Here is a 20,851-nt window from a genome sequence, read left to right on the forward strand (position 1 = left end):
TCACGCGAATCAGTCGTTGCTGTTAATCATCGCCCCTTATTAACCTTAATCCCCATTGTCTTCCACGTCTTCTCGCCTGTCCCATTCCGTGTCCCGTCATCTCGTGTCGAGTCTCTGTCAGAGATTCTAGAGGCAACTAGTCGATTTCGCGAAGACACAGGAGATGAGGAGGTCCAAGCCGATCCAGATCTTATCCTGATCCCTATCTCTCGATTCCCATCGAGAAACCAGGCTTCTCCACCTCCTTCCTCGACCATCTTCGACGTCTCTTCGTGACGTAACGGAGTTACTCTGAAAATACACCGGCGTGGCATGAGGAACGTTTCTCGAGCCTCCACCTCGCCACCGTAGCCTCCCGTAAAAATAGTCCCATCGTACATCGAGAAATCTTTCTCACGCTCTCCCTCTTCCTGCCTTTCCACCATTTTCCTCGCGCGGGACACGCGCGAATCATTATTTCGAGCATTTTTATAGAAACTCCATTGGCCGGGGTTCTGGTCGATCGGCAGGGTAAGAGAGAGCGACACCTCTTGAAGCTTGCCGTAGCAAGGCCGGCGCTCCGGTAGCCGCCGCTTTTAGCACACGTTCGAGTTATTTTAGCGCTTGCCGCCAAGCCTCTCGCTATCGTCTCGCCTGAAAACATACCGTCCTCGACCACCCTGCACCCGAGATCGTCCTCGGTTGCCCATGTGTCGCGATCCCACGCCACTGGAACCACCCCTGATCCCACTAGCTTCTACCGAGCTAGAGAGGTGTCACGGCTAGGATGAGCATACGTGTAGCGATTCTTTTCTTCCTTTTCCGAGCAGTCCCGTCGCGACGACCCGGACGACGAGCTCGCGAAGCGGACCTATTTCCAGCCGCCGTGTCCTCGCGGCTTCTTTGCCGTCTGACCGACGCTTTTTCCCGCGGCTGCTCCTCGAGGTTCAGACCTGTTCGAGGTCCAGACTCCTCTGCTCGCTTTCTGGCGTGGTAAGAGGAATTTTTGATGGGGAGACCGAGCAGATTTTCTTGGCAGTCTTTGCTTCATAGACCAAATCTTGGTACGGTAGAATTCTCTCTTGGGACTCGATACAGGAAATTCGCTTAGGTCCGGATTGATAGAGGTTGTCAGAGACAGTTGATAGCCAAAGTTTTGAGGAATGGATGGATCGCGAGGAGCAGAGACGGTTACGAAAGATCCACGAGGCGTGCCGGAAGACTCAGGCCACTCGAGATATTTCCAGCCACACTCCCTCGTTTCGAGCTTCCTGAAAGACGAGCTCTTTCCGCCCCGTCAATTAAGGAGAGGACTCTTTGTGTCGGTCATGTTCTCTCGTTTCTGTCGCGTCACGGACACGGAACAATTACCCTTTGATCGCCTCGGATCGCCACACAAAGTACCATTCTGCGTGTAAACGTTCGACCCAGCCTGAACCGAGATCCGTGGCTCCGTGCCGCGGTCTGCGCGACTTTATAGGAACCCATTGAAACGGCGGGAAAGGTTGGATCAGAAATACGTAACATTGGCTTAGAAACACTGTTCGCGGAGGAAAATGGCTTCGCTATAGCTTTCGTTCCACTAATAAACTGTTCCGTTTTCCCAGCCGGTGTGCAACCGGTTTAACTGTCGTCTCGAATTTCACTCTCATTAGCCTAGCGCGTGAAACCGCACCGGGCCTGGAGTTTCTGCGTGTGGCACATCGTCCTCCACGCCGATCGTTCTCGCGCGTTAGGTCATCGTTTCCAAGGCCGAGCGTCGCGAGGATCGCTACAAAGGAGCATACGGAGGGCATCTTTCGAAGATCCGACCGGGTTCTAAAATTGTTTTACGGCGGACACTTCGACGATTTCCCTCTTCCGCGAGATTTGGCACCGCGAACCGTTCGGAAAGACATCTTCACCGCGGCCTGTGACTTCTTTTCGCGAGAAAATGGAGACTAGGTGACAGGAACTCGCGAAAAATTCATCTCCACCGTGCAAACTTTACTTGTAATTTTTCTTTCATTTTCTTGGGAACACGAAGAAGGGATGTATGTTAAGAAGGAATTTAAAGAAGATAGGGAATGGGGTAGGAAATTTGGAAAATAGTTGAAAAGGTGGGAAGAGGAATCGAGTGTCAGAGAACGTCCACGAAGCTTGGCCACCTGTGCGCGGCTTAATTTAATTATCGGCTTGCCAGGAAAAAGTGAGAATGAGAAAATTGCTAATTCAGTGATAAGCACCGTTGGTCCTCTGCCAACTATTCGCGTTGCTCGGATATATATACACACGATACTATAGGTTGTTTATTCAGGAGTAGATGGCCGGTGGTGTGTTTTCTTGAGCATGTCGTCGCTACTTTAATCACAGACTCGCCGCAGTGTTACGTTTTTCCTGTTACAACTTTATAGCTGGTCCCGAGGAACGAGCGTGCTTCTGTCTTTTACCTTGAAACCCCTTTAAAAATAATTCCGCCAAGTCATCCTGTCCAGAATTATGCGTCTCTGGTCACGAGAGCCATCGAGACAGCTTCGACGCGTTAGGGGTGGAATCGGAGATCCGAACGCCGCGTCTGAAACCTCGAGAGGGGTCGAAAGAAAAGTAGAAACGAACAGAAAAAGGGGATGAAACGATCGATTGACGAGATTGGCCGCGAAATTTACGATTTCGATGAAAACGTAAGATGCTTCGTTAGTGTCGGTTATAGTGCGCGAAGTTACATTTCTTCGACTCATTTATGATTCTCCGAGTTTATTTAACGTCTGCAAGTGCAAGTCGGTAATAAAACGATTGCAGACACTCAAAATATTCATTCGAAGCCACCTGCCACGAAGGCAAACAGACACGGTTTGGTTAAACGCAGAGGCGCTACGAACTGGCCCATAAAACTCGCAGAGACATCTATAAAAAGAAACTTCCGGTGACAAGAGTGTGTTATTACTCTGGTAACAACCACATTGCCATACCAGGTCACTGCACCTTGCGCTACAGAATTTATAGCCTTGACCATCAAATCCTCCTCGCTACTCTCGATGCCTCCGCGATCCGCGCGCCACCCCTTTAGCTTCTTCGAATTTTCTCATCTTTCCTCTTCCCCTTCCTCTTCCTCATCCCAACGAGATCGTAATAAGCGCTTCTTAAAAATCCAAGAAAGTCTCTCGAGATATTAATACCCACGTTAATTACCCAAACACCGCGACTAGCGCCACGCAGCGGAGTCATCGAAGCTTTTACGACTCGACCTTCGTCTAATTCGAAAGCTCGCAAAGTTGCCTCCCGATCGATTCATTCTCGATTTTACCCTGAGCGAGAAAACAAATAAAGCGTATTCCACGCGCGCACGAATCGTGTCGAAGGAAAATAATCGGCGCACGTGCTGGAACAGCCCCAATGGCTGATGATCGTGCACGGGTTTACCTGAGCTGCAGCGCAGGCTCGGGACACCCACGCGATGTCCCAAATCGTTGGTGCACGCTACCAAAGCCCACCAATACCGACACAATCGCGACCCACGCGTCTACGCGAGACAAGAAAATACGGCCGATTGAGTGGCTATCTTTAGAGACGGACTGGGACCCTGAAGATATGCTTCGAACGCTTCTTCCGGTATAAATAAAACTATCGACTGCGCGTTGCATCCTCCTCTGCTGCGGGAAAATCGTCTGCTAGGGGATCGTTAAATCTTCTCTATACTTTTCCCCATCTTGGCCTCTCTATCTGCTAAGCAGACGAATATTTCTGCTAAGAAGATGAATTTTCGTGGATCTCCTAGTATCAGAATTCGGTGTTTGCTTTTCTCTGTCTTCAACCAACCCCGTGAGACTTTTAGTCGTCCATCTTAATTCAAATTGGAAATTAATATATCGTCAGTGTCAGGTTATCAAGTTACTCCAGTTATTGTCAATTTATTCCCTTTTTAATAATCGAGTCATCCAAAACTGTCTTCCTCTTTTACATTTTTAGCAGTGTCTTCCTCCATTGATCTTCCTCTTCTTGCACCCCAATAAGAAAGCCTTAGTCCAATGGAAATTGACCTGAAAAATTCTTGAATAAGATGTTAATTGAACGAAAATCTTTAATCAAATCTGTCGAATCGCTTTTCACCCAGTTCCTCCACTTTCTCTCGGCCAGTTCCTCGGCCCAGCGTCCTCCACCGCGCGTTCTCCAACATGGAAGAATCTCGCCCTTCGCGAGTAGACGTCCGCGAGAGAAACGACGGCGAGTAAAATGTCGCGATGGACGGCGAGGCCGTTGGTTCTCGTATTTTTAGTGGCTCGTAAACTAGGCACTGGCCGTCGTTCGATCTCGTCGTCTCTGTTTCTCGCGCGGCAGGGCTGCCTTTTCTTGCGTGCTCGCGCGCGCGCCTGCGCTCCTAAGTGCCTCCACACGATTTCGCCACCTTGAAGAGGAACGACACGTGGATCACAACGGGATTATATCGCGGTTCCAGCGGGATCAAGGTCGAGCTGCGTATTCTCGATCCACCGGGTATTGGGCGTTTTCTCGATCTATTTGGATCGACGTTCCCCCGCTGGCCAGACGTCCCGTTCTCGATGATAAACGAGGCTGACTATGATGGACAGCCGCTGTGATTTTATCGAGTGCCTCGTTGTCGAAGAGAGGAGCTCTAGGCTGGCGATTAGGTGATCCCCGTGATGAACTGGTCGTAAGAGGAGTGGGATCGCGGTGGATCTTATTTTTGGAGTTCCCACGTGTTTTATGGGATGTTCTGGTGGTTCTTTAGGATTCTGGCTGTTGGAGATTGAGAGTCGTAGGAAATTAGAGGTCGGCTGGTGGTGGGGAGTTGGAAGCTCGAAGATGGATGAGCGACTAGAAAAGTAAAAATTGAGAGATGGATGGCGACGGAAAATTTGGAATGATGACTAAATCGAGCGTTAAAGAAAATATCTTGAAAATTAAATATTGGAAGGCTAGAGATAGTTGATATTTGAAGAACAAACAATGGGAAATTGAAAATTGATTTTAAAAGCTTCGATTATTTTTAGTAATTAATCAGCAGAAAAATGGAACAATTTTTGAGATATTGTAACGATGTTCTGCAAAGAATATTTCGCAGAATATAATTATATTTTTAGGAATACGGAAGTTCGAGTACAGAGAGATAATTTAAAAAATTGGGATTTAGGGTTAGGAAGCTTTATTTTTACCACTGCTAGTGTGATACGACGAATAAAAGCGGTGGAATACGAGGAAACGTGGTCGAATTTCCAGGACAGCGACAGCAGTGAATCATATGGGTCGAATCAGCCGCGATGATCGATAGGCTGAGCGTGAAATCGGGTTCTAGCGTATCGCTTATTTTTCGTTCCCGATTCGACGATCCGTTTAGGAGAGGAACGAGTGGGTGGACACGATAGGAAATAAAAATAGAATTGTTTTGTGTCGCTCTATTTATATTTGTTTGCGAGTCTCTGCTCTACCGGGAAGATGAGTTCGAGATCGTTTTCGTATTCGGCGAATCTGCGAGGTTTATCATCGGCAAAAATGAAATTCTTCCTTACTGCGTGCAACGATCTAATTTACTTCGCTCTCGAATAAATTTTCAATTATCATCCACGTCGTTTAATTAACGTAAAAATTTGCGCAAAATTTCCCTCCAGGCATACCGTTCTCGACGTGAAATTCCCTTTTAATCCCCATTTCGGGGATCGCATGGAATACCCGTATTCTAGAACATCGTTGAGGAATTTTTGAAGCCGCAAATACTGCCAGGAATTTCATAACTCGGCGAATCAACGAGAAATTTTCGCGCGTAACCATCAGCGTAACGGTTGCCGCACAATTTCTCCCAACTTTCCATCGTTTGGGAGACGCAGCCAGTGGAATCGGTCCAATTTAACTGGCACACATTTTTCGACGACTCTCCCGTCTCTTTCTCTCTCTTTCTTCCGCTCGAACTGCATTCTGCCAGCGCGGGGGTGTCCTGTAAACTCAGCGACTCGACGATATCGCCGCGAAAGGAATGCGAAACGCGAGGAAAAATGGAGACGGACTGAGCCAGGGGGATGAGGATAAGCAAGAGAACGACACAGACGAGTAACGAGGATGTTACGTCCCGGTGAGACAAAGACGACTTTGTTTCTCGGTTGCTTTACAAAAGTTCTGGTAGCTACGCAAAAATAGAATCGAACACGAGAACAGCGATGTACCAGAGCCTCGTGAGAGGAAGCAGCAAGAGCAAAGAAAGAGAAAGAGTGAAGAAGAGAGTCGAATCCACCTCTCACAGCCTTTGTGGCTCTATTCTGAGGACGTGGTCGCCAAAAATGGCGACGTCCACCTGTTCGTCCGCTTCCTTCTTTCGTGTCCCGCGCGACGCCGTTTCGTCCGATCGCCTTTAAGCCGTGATCCAGATCGCGGCAACGAGATCGACGGGAGTCGATGGAGAAACCGTGGCTAGACACCTTGGTGTCCATATCCAATGATTGTAACCCAACACCCGCGTAGCTGGTCGCTGCGACGGCGAGCTGAACGGATCGGAGCCGGCCAAGAACGCTTGGAACTGCCAAGCCGCAGGCGATAAGCATAAAACTCGCGCGCGAAGGATTAGTTTTCCTTCTTCTGTAACTCAAGGCCGGTACCAAGGACCCCGGTGCCCGCGGGGAAATGATCGTTAACCTCACGGATACCTGTATCTTGCCAACCGACTCTGACGCTATTCGGACGCCATTCGTCGCTATCTAGGCTATCGATGTTGCTTCGAGTCGAGTAAAATGGTGAATATTCTCGAGAAAATCTCGAAAAAATCTCGAAAAAATCTCGAGAAAAGCTCGAGAATCGCTTACTCGCGAGGTGCTGAGTTCCTCGAGGTCGTGACTTCATCTTCGTCGTCAAGAAGTGATATAATTCTATAATTAATGATCGATTTTTCAATTTTTCGAGATTTACCAATATTAATTAGCTGCCTGAGTGAAGCTCGATAATTGTTTATCGGATTTCGTAATTTATATTGGGAAAATTGGGTTTGGAGAGATCGATAGATGAGATGGTCGAGGTAATTTGGAATAATTAAGTACGATTATGTTCCAGACGCGAGAAGCTGTACGACATGCGACAAGGTGCTGGCCGAGCTGGAGAAGATCGACGACGACACGGACCATTTCGGGGTCGACTTCGTCAAGATCAACGACAAACGACTGGCCAAGCAGTATGGCATCAAGAACTTCCCAGCGCTCACGTATTTCCGCGAGAAGGAGCCGATCATCTACGAAGGTTAGACACTTCTATCTAAAGGGAAAAGATAAAAAGGAGAAGCTCCGCTTATCTAACTATTTACAAGATGTTCACGAGTACCGCGAACAAAAGCGGATAGTAATGATTCCTAATGGCTGAAAGTTCGCCAAACTTTTATTGGAATCCGGCCGCGATCTCGGTAACCTTGCCAGGTATGAGAAACAAGGTTCGAGACTTGCCGCGGTATAGTACTTGACCCAGAATTCGCAGAACAATCGCCGGGGTTCTCGAATTTTCGCCATTTCTAAATTCCTCTTGGTTCCAGTAGCATGAGTCTATCGCGGTCAGACGTCGGCCTACTTCTTCGCTAATTGTATTCTCTTCCCTTTCGAACCTACACAAGTCTCTAAACAGCAATATCATCACCCATATAATCACTCAATTAATTATTTCCCCGTGCACCGTATAACATCGTGCAAAAAGAAATACCTGCAAAAAGAAATTTAATTTTCTTTAATTTTCCCCGAAAATATCAAAATTCCAAGTTCGACTCTAAACACGTCATCGTATTTTTCCACTCAAATATGAAGCAGCACAAGAATCTAAAATAATGCTTAAGAAGGAAAATTCGAAATAAAGGGGAAAGAAGATCGATAGCGTTAATCAGGACTGGGATTTTCGCGAAGTCGAGTAGTCGCACGGTGCACTAGTCAGACCAGCTCCGCGATCTGGCAGCTGGCCCAGGCGCTGGTATTTCGTGAGGTTAGACTGTAGAACAGCGTCGGTCGTGTGCTCGACTTTTGTTCGACATAACCACCCCCGACGAAGTCACCTGCCGCGGGCGGCTCGAGGGGGACGCGATTCCGGCTGGCCAGTGACACGAGGACCAGCCGTGCCGGAGAAATTAATAGGGTACAAGGAATGCGGGTTACGTAACGAACGAGATGCAACGTCGACGCGTGCTGCGACTTACGGTTTCATTCAGCCGCCACTCGCTATCTGGCTTTCTACATTTAGATCGAGACGCACCGATTCGCTCGGAACGAGATCGGTCTCGCTACAACGCGACACCGTTGCAGGGGATGATCGCGATCTACCCGGTGTTCCGACGGTTTCGTCGAGAAACGCGTTGGCTCTTGACGGAGACGCGATTATGGTAATTTTATCACGGTCCATTTTGCTCTGATAATTTTCTAGGTCTTCCTCGGGTAACTCTACGAAATTTGACTATTGCAATTTTATGGGTCTCGCGATAATAATTTTGTAAATTTAAAAATGGTTTTTCCGTAGATCTTATTATTATAATTATACGAATTTTATTTTACTTATCTTATAGATATTTAAATCGCAATTCTATATACTATTTTCGTGATAATTATATAGATCTGATGGCAATGATTCTATACTCTTCTGCACTCTTTGAAAACTTTTATTAGTAATAATAATAATAATAATAATAAAAATATTATTGCAACTATTGCAATTTTATGGACCTCGCGATGATAATTCTGTAAATTTAAAAATGGTTTTTCCGTAGATCTTCTTATTATAATCATACGAATTTTATTTTATTTATTTTATAGATATTTAAATCGCAATTCTATATACTATTTTCGTGATAATTATATAGATCTGATGGCAATGATTCTATACTCTTCTGCACTCTTTGAAAACTTTTATTAGTAATAATAATAATAATAATAATAATAATAAAAATATTGCAACTATTGCAATTTTATGGACCTCGCGATGATAATTTTGTAAATTTCAAAATGGTTGTTCCGTAGATCTTCTTATTATAATTATACGAATTTTATTTTATTTATTTTATAAATATTTAAATCGCAATTCTATATACTTTTTTCGTGATAATTATATAGATCTCATGGCAATGCTTCTATACTCTTCTATAATCTTTGAAAACCTTTGTTAGTAATAATAATAATAATAATAAAAATATTATTACAACAATTGCAATTTTATAGACCTCGCGATGATAATTTTGTAAATTTAAAAATAGTTGTTCCGTAGATCTTATTATTATAATTATACGAATTTTATTTTATTTATCTTATAGATACTTAAATCGCAATTCTATATACTATTTTCGGGATAATTATATAGATCTGATGGCAATAATTGTATACTCTTCTATACTCTTTGAAAACCTTTGTTAGTAATAATAATAATAATAAAAATATTGGTGGTACTTTTTATTAGACAGCTATGAGTTAATTTGTTTATTAGAGAATGTGATCTAGGAATGCAATCAACAAATTTTTGACTCACGTATTCAACGTGAAAGAATAATTCAGAAATATGGAACAAAGTTTCCAATGCAACAGTATATACGTAATGCTATTAAACAACTCGTTCCAAATACCATCCAAAAGAGCAAATAAAAAATGCAACGAATGCCTAACGGAAAAACGATACCGGTGAAGAAAAAGAATGAGACGAAACGCGTTAATGAAATCGAGGAAAGAAATTCAGAGATCGGACCGCGATTGGACGAGCAACGCGGAAACAGAGCAGCGTAGGTACAGGTGCGGCCATTAATCGTGCTACATTGTAATCTGCAAAGCCCTCGTTTGGCAACGCGATACTTGCGGATTTATTAAGCGGATACGCGAAATAATTGCGACACCTCTTGCCCGAGATAAAACGAGAGCGGGAGAAAAGAACGAGAGGCGGTAACCGCGATAGAATTAACTTTCACCCGGAACCGTTTCGGCTGATTTTGCATTCGATGACGTAACGACAGGTTGCATCTATTTCCATTGTACCCAATGCAACAGAAGCTATTTTCGACGCTTCGGCATGGTAAATAGAAGCGACAGAAAGTCGCGGCTAGTGATACGCGTTATTAAATTCGTTTCGTCTGCGTTTAGACCAGAGTAAAATTGAAACACTGTTCCTTATCCTTGCGATGAACGTCTCTGGTGGCTATTTCCTTTTTCAGATCAAGCTCGTCGATCGTAGAACCGATTGAGCAACGAAACAGTGACGTTCCTCCAACCTGATCCCACGAAATACAACGTAATCGAGGTTCTATTTCAGGTTTCGATAACTCGAGATGATAAAATGTATCTCGATACCAGTGATTTAGAAAATTATTCAATTTTTAAATAAAAAGAAAAAATATATAAATTTTCGCGTCAGAGGCTACTATATTTGAGTTTTCAGCGATTATATGTATGAAATAATTATGCTTTGTGCAATGTGTTTAATAGATGATAAATTTTCTATGTGAAGACGTGATTTATTCAGGAGTTTGGGGATTGTGGATTACAAAGTAAATTTTTGGAATTAAAGGTAATAAGGAAATCCTCGATTTTCCTTGGTCATTTGTTCCGCTTTTCCAGGTGACTTGATGGACGAAGAAAACGTTCTGGACTTCTTGACAAGCCTAGAAGCGATGGACCTGCCCGATCGTATCGAGGAAGTAAACGCGAAGATCTTGGAGAAGATCGTGGAGGATACGGAATTCGTGGCAGTCCTTTTCTGTGAGTTCTCTACTGACACGAAACTTCTATCAAATTTCGCATCTCTCTCTTTCTATCTCCCCTATGAAGCTAGTCTGTCTCCCTTTCATCAGGAAAAGCGTAGAAAAATATAAAACCACCGTCGAAGGTAAAGGAGAATGAAATTCTCATTTCGTCCTTTCTCCACGAATACTATTCTCGACTAAAACAGGCAAAACCACCGGGAAACGGTTCGATTTCAGCCATGTGTATATAATTTATTATCGAATTACGTGCCCGAATGCATAAGCATACGTATGTATGTCGATCCAGACAATTCGTGTACATAATATGCAAAATTTTTCTTTTTATTATTTTCTTGTCTCACTAATACGTCTGTGCAGTGCAGACAGTGTATGATACGATTAACAGAGCTTTGACCAGTGTCCAAGCAGCTGAGAAGCTCGGTCTGCATTAACACGTCACGTCTCAAGCAGATTTCTTTCGTTTTATTTTCACTGATATTAACGACGTACGAGTTTTCGCACAAATGGTACCGTGTCGTGGTATCGAGATATCGTTACAGCGTTTGCAGATAAATTGTAGATACGTTTTACATTGTAGACACGTCTTTCACCTCCTCCTCGTCGTGTCACAGGCTACTTCCGTTTCCTATCCCGCCTTAACGCTCTCTTTAACTACGAGGGCGAAGACAAATTTGCCAAAATGCCACAGATATCGGTGAATTTTTTTAGTAAAATCAGATCGAATTTTCTTCGTTTCTCATTTAGATTGTCCTCTAAATTTTTCTTTAAATTTTCCTTTAGATCTTTCTTTATGTTCTTTTTTTAAATTTTTCTTTAAATTTTCCTTTAAATTTTCCTTTAGATCTTTCTTTAAGTTTTTCTTTAAATTTGAATGATAAATGTGGCTATTTAAGCATACATACCGTCTTTCCCGTAAATTAAAAATGAGTCAGTATGAGTTAAAAATTAGAGAAACCAGGATCAGAATCTTATCATATAGCTGCAATAAACCTATTCGTGAGTATCAGTGTCAGCTTGGATGCTTAGAGGATTAATTAATTACAGATTAAAAAATTTGTCTTCGTTCAAAAGAGCGCCGTGAACGTCCTATTATTCTTTCAATCTTACTGTCAGTCTTCGTCTTTCTTTCAAACGTCTGTAAAAATCTGTCATTGTCCGTTGTGGTATGATTGAAGTATCGCAAAGTAGATCGATCTCGAGTCAAAGATGAATCTATACATAAAGCATGAACCACGAATGAATTCGTTCTTTTATATCTCGATGAAAGTTTCACAGAATTCTTTCCACTTTGCGATCCGATCACTTACGACATACTTGTAAATAATACATATATGTGAAACGTTCTTGTGTGTGTTGGTATGGATAGGTCCGGATACGCAACGGTGTGCTGGCGCCGGTTCTAGTAAGTACAGACTTCAATGAAATCACTGCTATGGATGTAGCACAGTTTTCATCTCCAATGCTTGCACAGGCACACTGACGCACCAGCTGTGTCGTTTAAGAGGAACTAATTTTTTATCTATTTTTATAATTTTTTAATAATTCCAATGTTTAATTCGAGGAACACCATTTCACTTGACATCACAGAAAACATCGTGACACGTGTGGAAATATGGACACATTGTGGACATAGACACATCGTGAAACGAAAGTGCACTCTCTACCACTAACTAACTTATTCTTCTTCTTTATTCTTCTTAAACGTCGTGGCTCGTCGTCGATGTTTGACTATATGTTTCCATATACGTTTTTACCACTTCCTGCATATATATTTAACAAACGCCAATTACTTTCGTGTAATACTGAAGAACACTGCATTACTTTCAGCACATTCTTTATCTATCTGTTCGCTGTAATAGCGAAATTCAAAGTCCAAAGGGCGAAACGGTGACAAAGGAGAGTGGTTTCTCGAAACTACGAAAATTTTTCTCGAAAAACGCAATGAGAATGGAATATCGAGTTACTAATTTCACGACTCCCGTGTGCACCTAAAGAATGATCGGTTTAGATCTTAGAATATGCATTCTTTTGCATCCCCTTGTCCCCTAGAGTAGAGGAACTGTGTATGATGACTAATCCAAAACATGAGAAAAAGAATCCTCGTGTTATAAAAAGGAAAAGATACGAAGATACATAATTCGCTGTTGAAATTCACGTGATAGTTACATCTCGGTATTTATACTCGAACGATTCTTTAAATTGTCTGTCACGTTAATAAAGAGGAAATGCAATCGAAAATCCCTGTTTAACCCGATTTGACCGGAAACTATGATATGTTCTATATGTAACCGTGCATGGAACCCTGGATCCCGAATAACATCGTTCTTTATTTCAAATGGGACAGACAAGCCTGACTGCAAAAAGTGTCTCAAGGCCCTTCAAGAGCTGGAGAACATCGACGACGAGGCCGATCAGTTGGGAATCGGCTTCGTGAAGATCGCGGACGAGCAGCTAGCCGACGAGTATAATCTAGGTCCTCTTCCGGTTCTGGTCTACTACCGGCACCAGATTCCTATAATTTACGAGCGTAAGCATCGCTGACTGTAAAACAAACCGTGTATTCCGAGCATTGCAATTGCAGCGTTAAAAATATTTTCCAAACGTCTCGAGCTCTCAAATAATCGAGAATCGTTCGTTTCGATAACCTTCTTTGTGTAAAATCCTTCGAGTATACGGCAACTCGAGAGTTCGAGAACCGTCTAGATCCTTTAACAAAGAATCCACGTTACTGTATAATCGAGAAAAATCGGTTTAAGTGATTTCCCTGCGCGAAATTAATTGAAAATTCGTGTAGACGAGCTTAGCAAAGAGGAAGACGTGCTGGAATGGTTGGTGGCTAACAAGAGCACAGGAGACGAGGAGGATGTAATCGAGGACGTGACTGCAAAGACTCTGCAGACCTTGATCGGGAATATCGACAACCTGGTGGTTTTGTTCTGTACGAAATTTTCTATCGACCTATCGTTTCATTTCCTTCCTTTGTTTACAGTTATTATGTGTTCCAAGTATTATGTATTCTTTAGACGACCATGGTGACGAGGATTCGATGCAGGTGTTAAACGAGCTGGAGAAGATCGACGACGATTGTGACAAGCATGGAATCCAATTCGTGAAGATCGACGACGAAAAGGCGGCGAAGGAATTCGGAATCGATTCACTTCCGGCGATCGTGTATTTCGAAAAGCAGATCCCGAATCTTTACGATGGTGGGTAGGTGGGTGGAGCGATTAGGAACTCGAGGGGGATGAAAGAGAAGGAATTCGGATAACTTGAAATTGAATAAACGAAAATCGAATGATCTTAGGTGACGTGGAGAACGAGGACGAAATTTTGGAATGGCTGCTGTCGCAGTTGGAGAAGGACGAGATCGAGGATGTCACCGACGAGATGTTGGATCGTCTGATCAAGGATGGAAAAACACTTGCCGTGCTGTTCTGTAAGCTTCTCATCAATTCAGATTCGAAATTTATCATTTGCGAAATTTATCAAATATTTTTGAGGCATTTGAAATAAATTTAAAATCGAGGATCAAGAAGCTTTTCTCTTTCTTGACAATTGCAAATTGTTATCAGACGACAACAACGACCGGAAATCTCAAAAAATTCTGAACGAATTGGAGAACATCGACGACGAGTGCGATCAGATAGGAGTGATCTTCGTGAAGATCGACAATGCTGAAGAAGCGAAGGAATACGGTATCGAGAAGATTCCCAGCATGCTCTACTTCGAGAAAGGAATACCCACGTTGTACGAGGGAAATCTGGAGGACGAGGAGAAGGTTCTGAAGTGGCTGGAACATCAACAGAAGAGCGACCACATCGAGGACGTGACCGACGAGATGCTCGATATGGTCATCGAGAAGATGCCTCACGTAGCCGTCCTCTTTTGTCAGTGATAAATTTCCTTTTTATTTCCACATTTATTTACTCCGTTATACAACGTAGAAATTTGCCTAGAATGTCAGTGAAAACGTTGTATTTACCGTATTATCTTTCTTGGCAGACGACAAGGATCAGAAAAGGAGCCAGAAGATCCTCGGTGAGTTGGAGAACATCGACGACGATTGCGATCAACACAACATAGCCTTCGTGAAGATCTCCGATCTGGATGAAGCCAAGGAATACGGCATCGAGACGCTGCCGACGCTGGTATTCTTCGAGAAAAGGATACCACACGTTTACGAAGGTATCTTCACACATCCAACTAAGAAATAAAATAATCATTAGACTACTAATTCGAAACTTCACTCATACTCGAACGAACGTGAACAAAAATTACGACTCTAAAATAAATATGAATCCTTGTTCCGTCGTAGAACAAGGAGGACACCGTTACGGTCTTTCAACAGCCAGGTTTTAGGCCCAAAACAATTCAGCATCGGAATTTTCTATCCATGCCTTCTGCTTGTTTGAATACTTTCTTTTTTATTATGACTTCTCGTGTCACGAAACACGAGAATCCTTGAGAACCCTAATTTGACGAAATTAGGCGACGGCACTTAAGACTTGGCTGACAATAGGCCTGAGGGTTCCACGTGGTCCGCACACGTTGGGATCCTCAGGCCCTAACGAGGGGCCATAAATGGCGGATGGGGTTACCAGCGCGCGGATGGACCCCGCGTACCTCACCTCGAAGGGGAGGGTTCCCTCCACCGCCGTCTTCGTCTGGAAGGACCTTCCCTTCCTTCGAGGTGACCGATTTGCGGACCAAGGGATCGCCCTTGGTCCAATTAGCGAATAATATTTGGCGAGCTCCCGATTTTTCCTATGACCGATCCTAGGAAAATCGAGGAGGACAGTTTGAAACGAAACCTTAAGGAGAACAGTTCGAGCCTACCAATCGAGACCTCCAAGAGAGCTGTTCTACGGAAACGTCGAGTCGAGTTCGATTCCTATCGTCGTACCAGAGTCTAGCGTTCGACTCCAGCCGAGATCTTCCTTTTGCTCGTGATAATTGAAACAGTTGTCCAATATTAATTTGACGGGCAACAACGAGATCGCGAGACGGACTTACAACCCGTCAGAATTTCCCGAGAATTCATTCGCGAAGCGACAACCCTGTAAATAAAGATCATCGTACATCGTCATAAAAGTGATCTCGATCTCGCAGGCGATCTGATGAACGAGGATCAGCTGCTCGGATGGCTACTGCATCAGAAGAAGCACACGGAAATCCCGGAGGTGACGGACGAGATGATGGAGAAGCTGATTGAGACCTCGCCGTACTTGGCAGTCCTGTTTTGTAAGCGATCGATTCGTCTTTCTACCTCCTTTTAACATTCTTCCACTGTTACCGGTTAGGTAGGTGCTGTTGGTCGATCGCGAGCGAAAACGAGACACGAATTGATTCCTTTCCGTAGACGACAAGGACGACAAGCAGGACATACGCATCTTGAACGAACTGGAGAACATCGACGACGAGCTGGAGAAGGAGGGAATCGTGATCATACGTATGGACAACGACGCTGAGGCGAAGGAGTACGGTATCGATCACCTTCCGACTCTGGTCTACTTCGAGAACAAGATCCCGGCTATCTACGAGGGAGATCTGTTGAACGAGGACGAGGTTCTCGAATGGCTGATCGAGCAGAAGAATACTGCCACCATCGAGGAAGTCACCGACGAGATATTAGCTGATCTGATCGAAGAGCACGAATACGTCGTCGCGTTCTTCAGTGAGTACATCCTCGTGCTATAGTCATCCTTCGTTTATTCTTGCTCCGAGTATTCTCGAGTGCTATAATATGATAGTATAATACTCGTCGACGAGTTTTAAAAGAGGTTTATAACGCTACTCGTCAGGTGGAGACTGCGATGATGGCGACGACTGCGAGAAGGTCCTCCAAGAGCTCGAGAACATCGACGACGAGCTGGATGAAACCGGTATCATCTTCGTCACCACGGAGGACACAGGATTCGCGAGGAAGCACGGGATCAAGGTCTTCCCTACTTTAGCGTTCTTCAGAAACAAGGAGCCCTTGATCTTCAAGGGTGACATTGAAGACGAGGACGAAGTGCTGTCGTGGATCACCGACGAAGACACTCTCGAAATTCCAGGGAAGATCGAGGAAGTGAACGCCAAGATGCTGGAGAACATCCTCGAGGAGAACGATTATATCGTCGTTTTCTTCTGTTAGTATTATCTATCGTGTTTTATCGTCATCTTTCATCCTAACCATAGGGATCGAACGAAAAATCGTTTGTCTATGTCGACGTTCTTCCATTGCAGATAAGGAAGGCGACAAGAAGAGTCAGAAGATTCTCCAGGAGCTCGAGAACATCGACGACGAGTGCGAAGAGAAGGACATCGATTTCGTGAAGATCTCTGACGATGGCATCGAGAAAGAGTACGATCTTCCTGGGCTACCTGCGTTGGCGTTCTACAGACACAAGTTCCGTCAGGTTTATTCGGGAGACATGATGCACGAGGAGGCGATCCTGGAATGGATCCTGGAGCTCCGGACTCAGACCCCGGACGTGATCGAGAACGTCGACCGGAAGACGCTGCAGGTGCTGATCAACGACGTCGAACACCTTGCTGTATTCTTTTGTAAGTCTGCCAAGCACTCTGTACTCCATAGTTATTCGTCAAATTTGGGTATTTTCATTTCTGATAGAGCGACTATCACGTGTAACTATTTCATGGACTATTTCATGGACTATATCACGGATGGTATTGATTTAGATGGGGTTAAAGGAGGTTTTCTTTAGAAAATGAGATATTTCTTTTGAACAGACGATGATAAATGCGAAACGTGCCCGGAAATTCTCGAAGAGCTAGAGACCATCGACGACGACACCGACAAGCACGGTATTCAATTCGTTAAGTCGAACGACGCGAAGTTAGCCGCCGAAATCGGCGTCTTCGCGTTTCCGGCGCTCGTTTATTACGAGACTGGCGTGCCCATCATGTACGACGGTAAGTCTCGATTGCTTAATCCTTGGCTTGTTCGATCACGATCAAGACCCGCGCTCCCTTCGTTCGATCGTCTTTGTTTCTGTCAGTAAGATTATTTTTTCTCTCTTTTTTTCTCTTTCTCTCTTTCTCCCTCTCTTTTATTAATATCGTAGAAACAAAGACACGTAGAGATTTCTGCTTTACATTCCTCGTAGATATTCCTTTTTGCTCTGTATTGTTCTTCTTTCGTTGAAATTTAGATACAGTTCGATCTATATGTTCGAGTACAATTGTTATTGAATTACGATACAAAGTCAGTTTCAGATTTTATTTTTGACTAAGATTCCAAGTCGTATGAAAGACCAAATCGTGTGAAAATCGATACGAAAATCGGTCGATTAGCAGAAATCAGTTTCATGGAGATACATCGTACAGTAAATACGTTTTCCATTTAAAACGAATTATACTGTTCCATGTGAATTTTAATTTGTAATATACATTGGGTGTTTCTCGTAGAGTTTACTTTCCAGGAAATAAATTCGAATTCGAATTCGAAATTGTTCCTTCACCCTCAGTTTTCGAGAATTGTGAATTTTTCTAAGAAGGCACGATGTTTGAATAGAATGAAGTATTGGATAAAAAGTATTAGAGAAAAGTTAGGTGAGAGTACCCCGAGTTTATCAGTGTCTATAATTATAATTATAATTGGTGCCCGAAGTTTAAAAATAAGCCTCCGAGTGTACATTCTACGCATATTTTCGCATTTTTATTAAAAATTCTTTATCTCACTGGAATTTGCTGCATGGTAACGTATTCTGTAGACATTTTTACGGAAGAAACTATGGAACAAAATAGTTGAAACCATCTTTAATTCGATTAGTTGAAGAAAATATTCGTTGGTAACGCGTATATGGGGTTTTACCGCCACGCGGCCATTGCTCGTTTCTCCAGTCTTGACAGTGCCGTAACTACGCGTAATCCCGTTACCAACTGCAATGGAGGAAACAGTATACGAGAAAAAAAAAGAAATACAAATGAAAATATGAATAAGTTCAAAGGAAACTTTGAAAATTTATAATAGACAGCAAATATTTTAAACTTATTACTATTCCCAAAGATTTTTCTTTGGCGTAGGCTACTAGCGCTATCTATATGAAAGATACCCTAATCTAACGTGAAAAGAAAGAAAAGAAGAAAAAGAATTCACGGAATTCCAAGAAATCTGGGCCTGAAAATTTCACAGAATTGGCATGAAATCTTCTGCCAATTTTGTGACTTTATACTAGGCAAACATGACATAAAAGGAGGTGGCACGATGACGGACTTCCAAGAAATCTGAACCTAAAATTTCGCGGCGATGACTTGAAATCATCAGCCAATTCTGCGACTTTGTACTAGGCAAACATGACATTAAAGAAGGTGGCACGTTGACGGAATTCCAAAAAATGACGTCATTTCTAAGAATTTCTTTGGACAATACTTTTACAGCCTTGGCGAAAAATGTTTGGCCAATTTCGCTGCATTGTATTAGGATAACATGACATGACAGGAGGTCGTTCGTCGACCGATTCCAAGAAATGACGTCATTTCTAAGAATTTCTTTGGACAATACTTTTGCAGACTTGGCGAAAACTGTTTGACCAATTTCGCTGCATTGTATCAGGATAACATGACATGACAGGAGGTCGTTCGTCGACCGATTCCAAGAAATGACGTCATTTCTAAGAATTTCTTTGGACAATACTTTTGCAGACTTGGCGAAAACTGTTTGACCAATTTCGCTGCATTGTATCAGGATAACATGACATGACAGGAGGTCGTTCGTCGACCGATTCCAAGAAATGACGTCATTTCTAAGAATTTCTTTGGAGAATACTTTTGTAACCCCGGCGAAAAATATTTGGCTAATTTCGCGACTTTGTATCAGAAGAATATAATATGACAGGAGGTCACTCGCCGAGACAGTTCCAAGAAATGACGTCATTTCAACGAAGTTTCGGACAATACTTTTGCAGCCTACAGGTCAATACTTTTACCGCTTCGGGACAATACTTTTCCCGCTTCGGGGCAATACTTTTGCCGCCACTGTGGACAATACTTTTGCCGCTTCTGGACAATACTTTTACCGCTTCGGTGGTCAATTCTTTTGCGGCCACGGAGAAAAGTTTCTGGCCGATTTCACGATTTTGTATCAGGAGAACATAACATGATAGGAGGTCGCTCGTCGACCGATTCCAAGAATTTACGTCATTTCCAAGAATTCTCTGGACAATACTTTGCAGCCTCGCCAAGAAATTTCTGGCCGGTTTCGCGATTTTGTATCAGGAGAACATAACATGACAGGAGATTGTTCGTCGAACGATTCCAAGAATTGACGTCATTTCCAAGAATTCTCTGGACAATACTTTGCAGTCTCGCCAAGAAATTTCTGGCCGATTTCGCGATTTTGTATCAGGAGAACATAACATGACAGGAGGTCGTTCGTCGACCGATTCCAAGAATTTACGTCATTTCCAAGAATTCTTTGGACAATACTTTGCAGTCTCGCCAAGAAATTTCTGGCCGATTTCGCGATTTTGTATCAGGAGAACATAATATGACAGGAGGTCGATCGTCGACGAATTACAAGAAATGACGTCACTTTCCAAGAATTTTATCCAGACAAATTTCGCAGCGATTGCATGAATTTACATACTACACATAGACTACTCACTGCCAGAGATTTTAATTATTTTACTTACCTTACTTACCTTACTTACACCTCACTTACCTTACTTACACCTTACTTACCTTGCTCCCCTTACCTTATTCGTCTAACTTTAGATATTATTTCGACAGATATTGCCCACGCTTTATATTCAAAATTCCAAGGGAACATTGAAAATTTGTAAGAGATAGGAAATATCTTAAACTTTGTGCATAGCTCTTAGCTTGGTATCGTTTTGCAAAAATTATTCTTTGGAAAACGATACCAATTACCAGGTCTCACCACGTGGAGGTGGCTACGCATCGAGACCCGACATGCGCCCTAGTGGCGCAGCCTGCTGGCGCTACCTGTATCAAAGGTACCCTAATCTAACTTGGAGCGAATTAAGGTAAAATGACTCTACTGATACTTTATTATATTTCGTGTCTTACAAAAGGGATTTCGGTTCGGTATACTGAAACTCTACTGTCGCAACGCTAAGATATTTTCAAGTTCCCATAAAAATAGGGAATGAAATATCAAACACGCAAGCTAATAGAAAATCGCGACGCGCCCGAACGAGTTCGCGATTATTCGAAAGACCG

The 20,851-nt window shown here is 43.2% G+C and overlaps 1 protein-coding gene across 5 annotated transcripts in view; it reads left to right on the plus strand.

Moving 5' to 3' along the window:
* hlk (hulk) overlaps positions 1-20,851 on the plus strand; it is a 44,058-nt gene that overhangs the window by 4,612 nt on the left and 18,595 nt on the right. For 3 of the 5 annotated variants that reach the window (XM_017903121.1, XM_017903120.1, XM_017903123.1), the window contains exons 2-15: positions 7,009-7,191; positions 10,518-10,658; positions 12,030-12,065; positions 13,008-13,190; positions 13,458-13,601; positions 13,687-13,869; positions 13,968-14,099; positions 14,236-14,550; positions 14,666-14,848; positions 15,773-15,904; positions 16,023-16,337; positions 16,465-16,794; positions 16,892-17,212; positions 17,399-17,581. In XM_017903121.1, the coding sequence (XP_017758610.1) occupies positions 7,009-7,191; positions 10,518-10,658; positions 12,030-12,065; positions 13,008-13,190; positions 13,458-13,601; positions 13,687-13,869; positions 13,968-14,099; positions 14,236-14,550; positions 14,666-14,848; positions 15,773-15,904; positions 16,023-16,337; positions 16,465-16,794; positions 16,892-17,212; positions 17,399-17,581 (2,781 nt within the window). The remainder of the gene's footprint in view (positions 1-7,008; positions 7,192-10,517; positions 10,659-12,029; positions 12,066-13,007; positions 13,191-13,457; positions 13,602-13,686; positions 13,870-13,967; positions 14,100-14,235; positions 14,551-14,665; positions 14,849-15,772; positions 15,905-16,022; positions 16,338-16,464; positions 16,795-16,891; positions 17,213-17,398; positions 17,582-20,851) is intronic. The other 2 variants (XM_017903122.1, XM_017903124.1) reach the window with 2 other exon arrangements.

This window comes from Eufriesea mexicana, unplaced genomic scaffold, assembly GCF_001483705.2.
Source record: "Eufriesea mexicana isolate 0111107269 unplaced genomic scaffold, ASM148370v2 scaffold2119, whole genome shotgun sequence".
NCBI classification, from domain to species: Eukaryota; Metazoa; Arthropoda; class Insecta; order Hymenoptera; family Apidae; genus Eufriesea; species Eufriesea mexicana.